At 34.2% G+C, this 13444-nt stretch overlaps 4 protein-coding genes across 4 annotated transcripts; all 4 read right to left on the bottom strand.

Annotated features, from left to right (window-relative positions):
- Window positions 1–6630: 6630 nt before the first annotated feature.
- On the bottom strand, window positions 6631–7320 carry LOC104221918 (uncharacterized). Its single transcript, XM_009773069.2, has one exon. It carries the CDS (start codon window positions 7318–7320, stop codon window positions 6631–6633), a length of 690 nt encoding a protein of 229 aa, XP_009771371.2.
- A 582-nt stretch (window positions 7321–7902) lies between these two features.
- Window positions 7903–8376, bottom strand: LOC138888565 (secreted RxLR effector protein 78-like). Its single transcript, XM_070170452.1, has one exon. The coding sequence runs from the start codon at window positions 8374–8376 to the stop codon at window positions 7903–7905; it is 474 nt and encodes a 157-aa protein (XP_070026553.1).
- Window positions 8377–8928: 552 nt separating this feature from the next.
- Window positions 8929–9573, bottom strand: LOC104221919 (uncharacterized). The gene has a single exon (XM_009773070.1). The coding sequence runs from the start codon at window positions 9571–9573 to the stop codon at window positions 8929–8931; it is 645 nt and encodes a 214-aa protein (XP_009771372.1).
- Window positions 9574–10171: 598 nt separating this feature from the next.
- LOC104221920 (uncharacterized) lies at window positions 10172–10708 on the bottom strand. The gene has a single exon (XM_009773072.2). The coding sequence runs from the start codon at window positions 10706–10708 to the stop codon at window positions 10172–10174; it is 537 nt and encodes a 178-aa protein (XP_009771374.2).
- Window positions 10709–13444: the final 2736 nt, after the last annotated feature.

Here is a 13444-nt window from a genome sequence, read left to right as displayed (position 1 = left end):
AAACACGGCCCTTCAGCGCCTCGGGGACGAAGATTTTTAAGGCTGTGTGGGTCAACTGGACCAAATCTAAAACAATGACCCAAAGGTGGCTGTTTATGCAAAGTCAACCCGCTGTTTATGCAAAATATTTTCGGATTTTTTTGGAAGAAATTAAAAGAAAATATTTTTATTTTTGTTTATATTTTATTTTTTTATTATTATTTTTTTTAAAAAAACAATTAGAACGACTTTCTAAAGACATCAATAATGGAAAATATTTTTGAATTTTTTTCTTGAAAATTGGGGGTCTAAAAAAAACTTTTCTAGAAAGGAAATAAAGAAAAATACTTTTTGAATTTATATATATATATATATATATATATATATATATATATATATATATATATATATATATTGCAACAAATAATAAAACCACGTTCAACGCAAGACTCTTTTTATTTTCATTTTTGGCATTTTTATAAACAAATAAATAAATAAAAATCATTTTAAAAACAAAACTCTTTTTTCATTTTCATTTTTCATGGCAAACTATTTTTCTTTTTCTTTTTCTTTTTTTTTTCATTTTGAAAACACGACAAAGTGAAGATTTTTTTCAACAAAATGACCAACCTATTCTTCAACCTAAAAATAAAAGACTCTTTTCTATTTATTTCTTTTGCTTTTTTGAGTGAAACAATCTATATAAAAAAAATATTTTTCTTTTTTTTTTCATTTTTCCCAAAATTTCGGCAGAATTTCGCCAGTATTTGGACATTATTATTTTTTCAAAACAGAAGAGTAACCCTATACACTGCTATTTTCCTTTCTTTCTCTTTTTTTCTTTTTTTCTTTAATTTTTTCTCAATATTCAAAAACCGGTCATCATGTAAGTCCAAAGCAAATAAATGCACAAGCAGTGAGTAGGATGCATCAGGATGGTCTTTTCTGTTTCGGGTTGCTATTCCTAGACGGACTCAACCCCTGTGTTGAGTCCCTAAGTCAAAAAATGCACATGATGCAGATAAGCGTTCCTACTAGGGATCCTGCATGAAGTTGAGTTATTCTAGGTTCAGAACCTGGGTGTTTGTTCTAGACCTGGCTTACCCGAGCGGACAGCTCGAGCCGAGGGGGAGGCAGCAATCCGAGAATACAGAAGCTTCGCCTGCTTTGCAACTTATCCAAACCTCGTTCTAAATTGGGATTTGACACTATACATAAAAGAAGTCGTACAAAGTACACCCTTCTCATGATTTAGAAGACTCAGAGAAGAGATGGGTTTCGGCACAGTTTATATACAGTTCACAAAATATCAAAGCGGTAAAAGTAGTTATTTAGCATATTATGCACAGATCATGGAACAAAATCAGATAAAACCAAATATAACAATTTATCTAAGCTCGAATTTCTAACCCTGAACCAGTGGTTCTGAGTATTTATCCCCAGTAGAGTTGCCAGAGCTGTCACACCTCCTTTTTCCGCCCCCGCGAGGGGTGAAGGAGTTTTTTCCATTTAAAGGACAATCGAAACGGGATTTGTTTGTTTATTTCAGAGTCGTCACTTGGGAGATTTAGGGTGTCCCAAGTCACCAATTTAATCCCGAATCGAGGAAAATATTCGACTTTCCAAATGAAGTCTGCGAACCAGAAATTCTAAGTAAGGAATTCTGTTGACCCGAGGGAAGGTGTTAGGCACCCCCGAATCCCGTGGTTCTAGCACGGTCGCTTAAACTGTTGTAATGGCTAAAATATCTGATTTTAATACATGTTCAAAAAACTATAGTGCAATTTTAACTTTTAACCGCTTTTATTGTTATTATTATTTTTATAGTTGTACGAAGAATTGCAACATTGTGAAAACGTATTTCAAACCACGTCACAGTCAATGTACCCGTGGTTATCGACACATTTTGACTCCGTTGAGATTTGGATTTGGGTTTCATAAATGCACACCCATATTTAAGAAAATAATTTGTTAAAGACGCGACTAGCGTATTGTTGATTTGGGAAAGGCCGTAAAATTTCACTAGACGGCCAACTCCGATGTTCTAAATAAATAATACAAACATTTGTGAGGGTCTCGCAATCTTTATATTTTACTAGGCGAGGCTCATCTCATTTATTTTTAAATGGACAAATCTTAAAGCGACTACATTTTTCTATTAAAATTAGTCTCTAAAATAAAGAAAGAAAATCCTAATTAATTACGAGCTTTTTTTTATTTATTTATTTAAGAAAGCATGGCGTACTAATTTCTAGATTAATACAAATATTGATGAAAAAGAATTTTACTAAAAATTCAAAATTATAAATAAAAATAAAAATTCGACAACTAATATTCAAAAGAATCAAATATAGCTAGATTAAAACTCGCATTGTTATAAAAAAAACTATTGAGATTAATTATTCACAACCATTTGAAACTAGATTTAACCATAATTACTAATGCTTATTAGAAAGTTTATTAAACTTAAACGTTCTTCTAATCTTGTTTGAACTCAAATCGTGCCTTAATGCCTAATTCACGAAATTCAGTTTAAATTCATACCTTAGCTAAATTTAGCTACTTGTTTACGATTAACCTACTGTTGATAATCTTAAAACCTTCATAACTAGTGAATTAACCCGTTTTGCCAAACTGATTCATTAAAGACTAACTTATGTTATTTTCTCTTATTCCAATTATTATTCAGTAATACATGAAATAACCTAAATACAATCAATAAAAGGAACAAAGAAAAGCGACATTAAAAGTTCAAAATTCAATTCTTCATATATATTCATGCTTCCACATTATTAGCTTGCAATAACTAGTGTTACAGTCGTGTACCTGATATTGGAAACAAAAGAAAAGGGAGATCAGCAGAAATTCAGTAGCATACAACAACAGCAACACCCAACAACCAGCAATGAGAAACCAGTGACGGATTTTAAAACTCAAGATAAAAATCCAGAAACACCAACAACAACCAACGGACAGAAGCTAAGGGAATCTTTTCAGAGTTGAAAGACTAATTAATGTTCAACCCTTAATTTCTGAATCCGTATATCAGAATATTTAAATTGTATATCAGGTGTATACTATTCTTCTTTTGAATTTCCAGAATGTTTTTATTTTTATTTTTGGAGTCTTAGTATTTTCGGAATTTTTCTCTCTATCTTTTTTCTTCTTTCTGTTTTTTTTCTCTCTCTATCTTCTTTCTGTATCTTTTTTCTCTCTGTCCTCCTCTTTTTTTCTTTTTTCTTCTCCTATCCCCCCCCTTAAAAATCTGATCAAGTCTCTCTATTTATCTCACATCCCAAACCCTTTAATCAATTAATAAAACAACCACTTTCTCCTACCAAACCCACTACTACATAAAAAATACAATTATTATTTATTTAAACAACTTTTCTTGAGTCCCGCAATCCCACTATGTCTTGTTCCACATGCTTACATTAAATAAATACATTATCCCCCCCCATTATGTCTTGTCCCTCATGCTTGATTAAACAAATACATTATTCTAATCCTAATTGACCGAGCACTCAAAATAAATAATTGTTCAGAATTTTAATTCCAAAAATACCCCTCTAACCTAACTGAACTTAACATTTTACCCCTGAACGTACTGTAAATTACCAAACTACCCCCATTAGCTATAACCAATTCACCTAATCAATTCAACCAAAATACAACAAATATGACCAATTTCTAAACAATTTTCAACAACAAATTCAAACTAAATGATGAACAACAAAGAAACAACTAAAATTATTTTGATTGAACAATATTTTTTTTAACAACAAACAAACCTACTTTTAAATTCAACAACAACAACAAACAAGTATATTCAGATTTCTAATTTCAATAATCATTTGAACTTAAAATTAAATCTAAAAACATTACAACCAACAATTTCTATATTAAACTAAACAAGATCATGAAACAAACTGAAGAAATAATCATAAATGATAAACAACAAACAAGAAAATGAACCAAACTTATACTAATTTCAAATCTGAAAATATCAAAAAAATTACGGACGAAATAAAACTTAAAACAATTGACCGTAAATGAACAACGACGAACTCGAATGAACTTAAACGAAACCAACGAAACCTTGACATAAACGGACTCGAAGAAGGAATCAGCGGACAGCAGCAGTCGAGGTGAAAGATGAAGAAGATGCAGCAGCGACGAAGCGAAATAGAAGCAGCAACAGCTGGAGGTAGCTGAAGAAGACGCAGCAGCGACGAAGTTTTGCAGCTCGTCCATGGTCAGCAACGACGGAGGAGAAGAAACAGCAGCAGCACGAGCTGAAGAAGACGCAGCAGCGACGAACCAGTTGCTTGGCGGGGCTGGAGGCAGCGGGAAGCAGAAACAGTCGAGGTTTGCTTGGTCGACGACGCGTGAAGATGAGGCAGCAGTATTGAAGCAGTGGCAGCCATGGGTGTCGAGCTCAAGCTCGAGCTTGACGAAGAAGATGAAGCAGCAGACATGGATGTCGAGCTCAAGCTCGACGACGATGGGTTCTTGTGCTGTTGGTGGTCGAAGACAAAGTAGTGGGGATGGGGTTTGGTTTCGAACCAGTAGCTCGACGAGGAATATGAAGAGAGCAGCAGCTGATGTTCAAGGTTTTGACTAGTTTTGGCTAACGGGAAGAAGCATGAGCAACGATGGCCATGGTTTTCGCCATTTCTTGGTCCAACGACGACTGTGTGTGTGTGGTCGTTTTGGAGGTGAACAACGACGTGGGGGGGCAACAACTATGGTGGTTGCTCGTGTGGAAGGGGAGGCATCCGGGTAGCCATGGATGGCTTGTTTGGAGCTTGAAGAAGAAAGAAAGAAAAAGAGGGGGGGTGGCGGATGGGTAGTGTTTTAGGTTTTGGTTTTTTAGGATTTTTTTAGTTTGTTTTTGTGAAAATGTAAGATAGGGGGGTGTTGGGTCTTTGGGTTATGGAGCGGACCGGGTCATGGGGAAGGTTGGGTATTTTTTGGGCCTGTGACTTGAATTTGAAGAAGAGCCCAATTCCGAGTTTCTTTATATTTTTTGCTCTCTTTTCTTCTTTTATTTTTCTTAAAACTAAATTCTAAAAATCCTTAAATTATTTATAGAACTAAATTAAGTTATAAAAGCGCAAATTAACTCCCAATAATAATTAACACATAATTAAGTAATAATTAATCATAAAATTATACATTTGGACATTAAATGCTAAAAATGCAAAAGATGCCTATTTTTGTAATTTTCAATTTTTGTAAAACAAACTTAATTACTAACAATTGTAGAATTAAATCCTACATGCAAAATGCGACATATTTTTGTATTCTTTTATTAATTTAACAAATAAACATGCACAGACAAATACAAATAATTATCCAAAAATACCACAAAAATTCAAAAATTGCACACCAAAGAAAATTATTTTATTTTGAATTTTTTGGGAGTAATTCTTTCATAGGGCAAAAATCACGTGCTTACATTTGTTTGCACCTCTTTAAACTTACTTTTTTTCTTGAATCTGTTTTGAAACTTTTCATCGAATAGTCTAATTTTGTTGACAACTATCTATAATTTTGCCAACATATTTTTTTGGCCTGACGGGCGGCACATTACCTAGTACCGCCCACCAGCAACGGAAGCTACTTGATTCTCTCCCAAGATCGTAGAAACTTTGATACCAATTTGAAGGAAAATATTTTATTTATAAATCTCTGAAAGCTTTCTACAATTCTCACAAATCTCCACACACAAAATAAACTACTAATATCCCTATTTATAATACTACGAAACCTATTTAACTAGAAAATGGGAAAGCCTATTCCTATATTAATTCTGACTACAAATTTTATTTAGACATAAATTAAATAAACTAAATCCTAAATAACTAAGGTTTCCTACTACAATTTTGAATTAGTTTTTCAATACATACAACGGGTGATTTACATATGATACAATCGTCATCTTTGCATTATGGCTTTTTTAAATATAAAAAATAATTGAAATCTATTTTAAATGCATCCAAATTTCATAATCAACACCTCCACGCTATTCCTAACAAGACCAAACAACACCCAGTTGGTTAACAGTGCAAAAGTTACTGATAATACATTTTTATTTTCTTAAAAGAACTACTAATAACAATAACGACACCCAAAAGGAAAATAAAAGGGATAATTTCACATAAGTACAGCTAGGGGTGTTCAAACCGAATCGGAAAACCGCACCAAATCGAAAAACCAAACCAAACCGATTAAAAAACTCGATTAGGCTTGGTTTGACTTGATTTGGTATTGAGTAAAAAAATCGAACCAAACCGACATATAAATATATAAATTTTATTTATATATTTAAGACTTTATAGTGAATTTTCTTTAGAAAACGTAGAAATATTTGGGATCCTTTCATGTATTAACCTTGAAAGTGTAAATTAGCGAAAAATTATTGTTAGACGACTAAGAAAATAACTATCACGTATTACTAAAAAAATTCTCCCATTATAATATTTTAATAGATCACATGTTTGTCAATTTTTTCCATATTGTTTTTTGGTAATTAACTTTTTTTCATTACCGGGGAAGTATTTACAAGTAAATCAAAACCCTTACATATGATCCTGCTTTCCTATACTTCACCCCTCCTCATTTTTCTATTATTTACACATTTCCTACCTATTGCAACGGATACCAGTCTAGGCTATGTAGGATTTTCTCTGTATGCCTACTACTTCGACAATGCAGCTCTTGTATTATCTTCTTGCATATTAACTCCCACCCTTTTGTCTTAGCTTGGAAAGTTCGAGCATTCCTTTCTTGCCACACATAGTACACTGTTGTTGCTAATACCATTTTATATAGCTCAACTGTTGTTGTTTTCCTCTTAGTCCACTTCTCAGCCCATCTTAGTTCCTCATCCCATCCATTTACTGATCTTTTAATCCCTTGCCATGCTAATAGTGTGCTCCATATTGCATTTGCATATGAGCATTCAAAGAACAAATGTTGTATGATTTCATTAGCTTGCTTGCATAGAACACATTCTTGATCCACTTGTACTCCCCAACTCTGTAGTCTATCTCTTGTGTATAATTTGCCATGTGATGCCATAGTTAGAACAAAAGTCCACCTGGGGCATCCTGTGTTGTGACAAACGACTCTTCTCCAGCTGACTTTGTCAAATCTTCCTCGCAGTCTGTGGTATATGTCTTTTATCGAACAGTTGTTCATCTTCATGATATCATCATAGCTGAATCCTGCCTTCATAAATGTCTCATTTGCTTTAATGATCTTACTTACTATCCAGGATGTTTGTTTCAGTTGAATTTCCCATATGTGTCTATCTTTGATATAGTAACTGTGCATCCATTGTATCCACAACTTCTTTCTTTTCTTTGCAAAGATTCTAGTATTGTTTACATATGGCAGCTTTGTTCCAGATGATTATGTTCATAATGTTAAATCCCCCAGCTGACTTGGTAGACAGACTTTCTCCCATGCCAATAGAGCCTTCTTTGAAATACTGCCTTCTTCATTCCACAAGAAACTTCTACAGATTGCTTCAATTAGCTTTGTGATTTTTTTAGGGAGCACAAAGATTTGTGCCCAGTAGGTTTGGATAGAGAATAGAACACTCTTTATTAGTTGAATCCTTCCATCATAGGATAGAAATTTGGCAGTCCATGAAGTGATTCTGCCCATTATTTTATCAATTAGAGGTTGGCATTGTACTATGGATATTCTTTTTGAGCTTAGTGGGGCACCTAGGTATCTTACTGGCAGGTCCCCTCTCTAAATTCCTAGAAATTCTAGGATTTCCTCCTGTGCATCTTGTGAGACCCCTCCAAAGAATATAGAACTCTTGTTTTTGTTAATCACCAGACCTGTAGCTTTTGAGAACTCCATAAAACAATGGAATAGTAGTTTAACTGATCCTATATCACCCATTCAAAACAATAAAAAATCATCAGCAAAACCAAGTTGCAAAATTTGCATCTTTGCACACTTGGGATGATAGTTGAAGTCTGGGTTTTGATTCAGTATCTTTAAGCTCCTTGTTAAGTATTCCATTGCCAGCACAAACAGGAATGGAGACATTGGGTCCCCGTGCCTCAACCCCTTCTTGGCTTCAAAAGGCTTTATCAGAGCTCCATTGATCATAACTGTATATGTAACAGTTTCCATACAAGCCATGATCCATATCACAAATTGGTCTGGAAAGGCCAAAGAATTCAACACCTGTTCCATGAAAGGCCATTCAATTGAGTCATAAGCTTTTTGCATATCCAATTTCATCATACATCTAGGTGATACCCCTTTCCTTCCATATCCTTTCACTAGTTTATGGCTCAGGATAATGTTATCAGTAATTACTCTACCAGACACAAATGCAGACTGTGTATTGTCAATCAGTGTATCCATAACTCCTTGCAACCTCGTAGTTAATGCCTTGGAGATGACTTTGTATAATACAATGCATCATGAGATAGGTTTGTATTCTTTAACATTAGCAGGGTTCCTGACTTTAGAGACTAAAGTAATTGCAGTACAATTGACAGGTCTATACATATGAGCTATTTCAAAGAATTTCATTACAACCTGTGTTATATCCTCTCCTACAATTTGCCAGGATTTCTTAAAGAACACAACCTTAAACCCATCATAGCCTGGGGCTTTTAGGTCACTAATATCTTTCAGTTCTTCCCATACTTCTTCCTTGGTTACTGACTTGATAAGCTGAAGTTGTTGATCCCTATTTAACTTTGCACCCAGTTTCATGACATTTGGGTTGATAACTAGAATACTTTTAGCTCTTGACCCCAGTAACTTCTTGTAGTACCCTAATATTTTTGCTTCTATATCATCCTCCATTACAAGCTGAGTTCCCACATCATTTGTTAGACTCTGGATTCCATTCAAATGGCTCATATTCTTCATTTGTGCAAAGAAATAGGCTGAGTTTGAATCCCCAGCTTACCATTGTACTCTGGATCTTTGTTTGTATATACTCTCTTCAATCTTTCCCCATTTTTCTAGTTCACACTTCAATGCTTTCTCTTTCTCAATTAGCTCTTTATTCTGTAGTCTAGAGCTCATTTCCTCTTGCACCAACTGCAGCTTCTTCCTAATCTCCTTTATCCTTTCATCAACCCATTTATAGTGCTGTATGTTTATTCTTTTGATTGCCTCCTTTGTACTTTTAAGATTGTTCCATACTGCCTGCATTATCCCTTTTGTACTCCTTTCTTTCCAAGCTATCTCAATTTGTTGCATGAATTGTGAGTGATCAACAATGAAATTGAAAAATCTGAATGGCCTGTTCTTCTTTCCTTGTGCCTGAGTGATCACTAACTTCAGTGGTGAATGGTCAGATACTAGTGGCTCTAGCACCTGCACTTTCATATTTGGCATTGTCATCATCCAGTTGGCATTCACAAGCCCCTTGTCTATCCTACTATAAGTATGATGGTTAGTCCATGTGTAACTCCTTCCCACATATTGTAATTCATTCATCCCTGTGTCACTCATATACTCCTTGAAGTCTTTTGTTTCAATCTCTTGTACCTCAGATCCATATTGTCTATCTTGTGGGTGTAAAACAGCATTATAATCCCCCATAGCTAGCCAAGGACCTTACTGAATACTATGAATCTGTCTCATCTTGCTCCATAGCTTCAATCTGTCTTTAATAGTATGTAGGCCATATATTGCTGAAAAGCCAAATGTGACTGCTTTTGAAATAAGTCTGATTTGACCATGTATCAATTGTTCATCTACTTCCACTGGTTCAAATGTATATATCCTAGGGTCCCAAATTACCCATATTCTACTCTTATGACTTGCACTAGTATTGGATGCACATTTCCATCCAGGTGTAATCTTTTTGATCACCTCATTTGTTTTGTGCTCTTTTACTCTGTGCTCCACTAATGCTATGACTGCTTTATTATTCCCTTTTATAAACTCTTTTACCTCCTTTTGCTTATATGTTTTATTCAACCCCCTAACATTCCATGTTATCACACTCATACAGGTATAAAATAAGGATGATGATACAGTTCCTGCACCTCTGGTCTCCTCATTTGCATTTTGCTTGTACCTGGCTCATCATGTGTTTGGTCCTTTGCCAAGCTTTGTAATCACTTACTCCCAGCTAGTTCATGCTCCTCAAGCTATTTAGCCTTAGCTGCCCTAGTTGCTGATTTTCCAAGGACTGTTATCCACCCCTCATCCTTTTTTGTGCATCTTTGTCTTTTGATTCTGGCTCTGACTGTTGAGTAGGCTCAGTTATTTTCTGTTGTTCATTCACCTTCTTTTCATTTCCACCATCTCTATCTGTTCTGAGCCAGACTTGCTTGCCTTTGATCACCTTCCTCTGTTGAATCATCCTTTGTGATTGTGCTGTTTTAATCTCAGCACAATCATGTCCTATTTTCAAACACTTTGTGCAGTATTTTGGCTCCCAGTCATAAGTAACTTCCTGTAGGATTAACCTCCCCTTAGGGTCTTGTAGCTTCACAGACCTAGGTAGAGGTTTAGTGATATCCATTTCAATTAGCATTCTTGCATAAGAAATCCTAATTGAGCCAATAGTGCATTCATCAGCATACACCGGATTCCCCAATGTACTACCGATCTTGCTTAATGCTTTCATACTCCAACAATTGATAGGTGGGTTAGGGAATCTCACCCACAAGGGAATAGTTTTCAGAACTTTATCTTGTACATTGAACTCTTCTGACCATGCTTTCATGATTATAGGCTTGTTGTTGACTATGTGAGGTCCAGAATATAATACCTGGTCTCTTTCCTCCAAATTGCTAAATCTTATCACAAAATAACCTTCATTATGGTAATAGATTTATGGCTTAACTGAAAACTTACCCACTGAGCTCATGAATCTATCCATTGCTCCAATAGTAGGCATTTCCCCAATTACATACAGGACAATAGCAGATCTTCATTTCTCAGTTTCTTGTTCAATATCTTCAATTTCTAATTTCGCTATTTTCTCGCTGTTTTGGACTACCGGAGCTATGAATTGTAAATTCATACCTTTCATGGCCAATTTTTTACCTACCACCACATTTGCCCAGGACTGATTCCTCTGTTCATTCTTTGTCTCACCATTTTCCCCACTTTCAACAGTACCTGAGCTGCATGGTACTGTTCCATTTTTTATCTGCTTCATTCCTCGTGTTTGAGCTTTCTCGTTACCAGATCCACCACCTACAGCTTGCACAACTACAAGTGTAATAACAACTTCCTTCGATTTGCCTTTATCTATAGATGGATCTGCTTCCTCCTTGCTCAGCTCACTCTACATGCTCCTAGGAGTACAATTTCCAGTTGGTTCTTCAATTCGTATCCCTTTTTGTGACACAAACAATTCTAATACTGCATTCCTCGCTTCTGTTGATCGCTGGTCGTTGATTGAGATCTTCGTCTGGTTTTTCTTAGGTCTGCCTCTCCCTCTCATGGCTTCCAAGCGCATGTTAGCTAGGCCACGTTAACATGCGCCGAGAGAGAATGTTATTTTTTTCCATATTTACTAAATATATATTCACTTATCAAAACTTTATCTATGATTTTAACAAAGTAAGATTGAAATAATATTCATGTAACAAAAAAAAACCCGAAAACCCGAAAAAGCCGACAAAATCGAACCAATCCAAACCGATATAATTGGTTTGATTTGGTTTTGATAAAAACCAAACCAACCCGGTCCATGTACACCCCTAAGTACAGCCTACATAGGTGCTCTTCATTCGCGTAGCTATCATTTTAAGTTTTCATCCGTATAACCAATGAAGCCCTCTAACATCATTGTCTGACTAACATTATCGCCTGACATCAATCTCATAATGATCTCTTTCCCTTTTTTTCTTTTTTCTATTTCTCCTATTTGTTTTTTTTTCTCTTCCAGATTAATGTGACTATCTGACAAAAAGTCAAGTCATCACGTGGTTTTAAATCCTTACTTTTTCCCCCTCTCTTTGCCTTATTTTTGTCCGAAATTTACCAAAAAAGGAGTATATTGTCATTATATATATACACACAATTGTACATTGGAATGCAATGTAAATACATTATTATATTTCTTCTTCTTGATACTTTCTCTAATTCCTTTGCGAAATGCCGAAATATTGTTATATATCCTACAGATTTGACACATTTATGCCGAGACTTCAACCTGAGAATCTCACTTTGCACCCACAATTTTTGTATAACATGCACTTTCTGTGTTTCAAATTGAATGTTCATTTTTCAATTCCTTTTTACTGTATTTCAAAAGATGTCACTTTCTAAAAGGTAACTATCGAAATATATATATATATATATATATATATATATATATATATATATATATATATATATATATAATCCTTCAAAAAATTACATGGGATCCAATTCTACTCTTTTTCTCCAACTTTTTCTCCAATTTGTTCTTAGAGAAAAATACTTTCTACACAATTGTACATTGGAATGCAATTTAAATACATTATTATATGCTCGTATATATATAAACACACACATATATATAATTATACACACTTATATACATATTTATACAATATATATAATACATATGTATGAGTATACAACATATGCACTGAATGTACATAAATTTAACATGCATATTTTACACTAAAAAAAAACTTTTCAGCCATCATTAAACCTTTATTTCAATACAAAATTTACCATATAAAAAAAGTGTCAAACTTTCATGAAGACCTCTTATACAATAATACTGTATATACACCCTTATATATTGAAAAAATATAATTATACATCATTATACACAAATCTACACACTTATACCTATTTTATACATAATTACACAATATTTGTATAGGTGTGTATAAATACCAGTTATACCGTATATGCACTGAAAAATACCTTATGTCCATCACTACACCTCTGTTTTAACACCAATATTATCAAAAAGAACAAGAAAAAAGAAGAAGAAGAACCAATCAGCTCAAGATAGGTCTAGATGAATCCCAAATTCTTAAATTTTGTCTCACCCGATCAATAATACTATTATTAGTCAATACCCATCTGGATTGAAGTACCAATTCACAATGAAAACTTCCAGATCTGAAAAGTTTAGCTTCACCAATGGCGGAATTATGATTTTTGGGACTTATATTTCGATACCAAATGCTCACAGTAAGAGACTCAGAGATTTATCAATCAAAATTACTTAAATCATTAATGAGTCAAATGTTTTCTTCCTCAATCCTTTCAAACGAACAACTAACTTCATATTCTTCATCTTACTCTAGACTTTCATCTTTTTGCATTAGAAAAGTTTGAGAGAATTAAAAAAAGTTAAGGAAAATTAGATCTGGAAATTGGAGAGGAGAAAAGATAGGATGAAAGATTTAAAAATTATAGAAGATATAAGATAAATATGGGAGATAGATAAAAAAAATATAGAGGATAGAAGATGATGGCCTGTAGATAATGAAGAGGCACATGAAGA

The sequence above is a fragment of the Nicotiana sylvestris genome, chromosome 3 (genome assembly GCF_000393655.2).
Source record: "Nicotiana sylvestris chromosome 3, ASM39365v2, whole genome shotgun sequence".
Lineage (NCBI taxonomy): Eukaryota > Viridiplantae > Streptophyta > Magnoliopsida > Solanales > Solanaceae > Nicotiana > Nicotiana sylvestris.
This window is presented reverse-complemented; position numbering and strand designations above follow the sequence as displayed.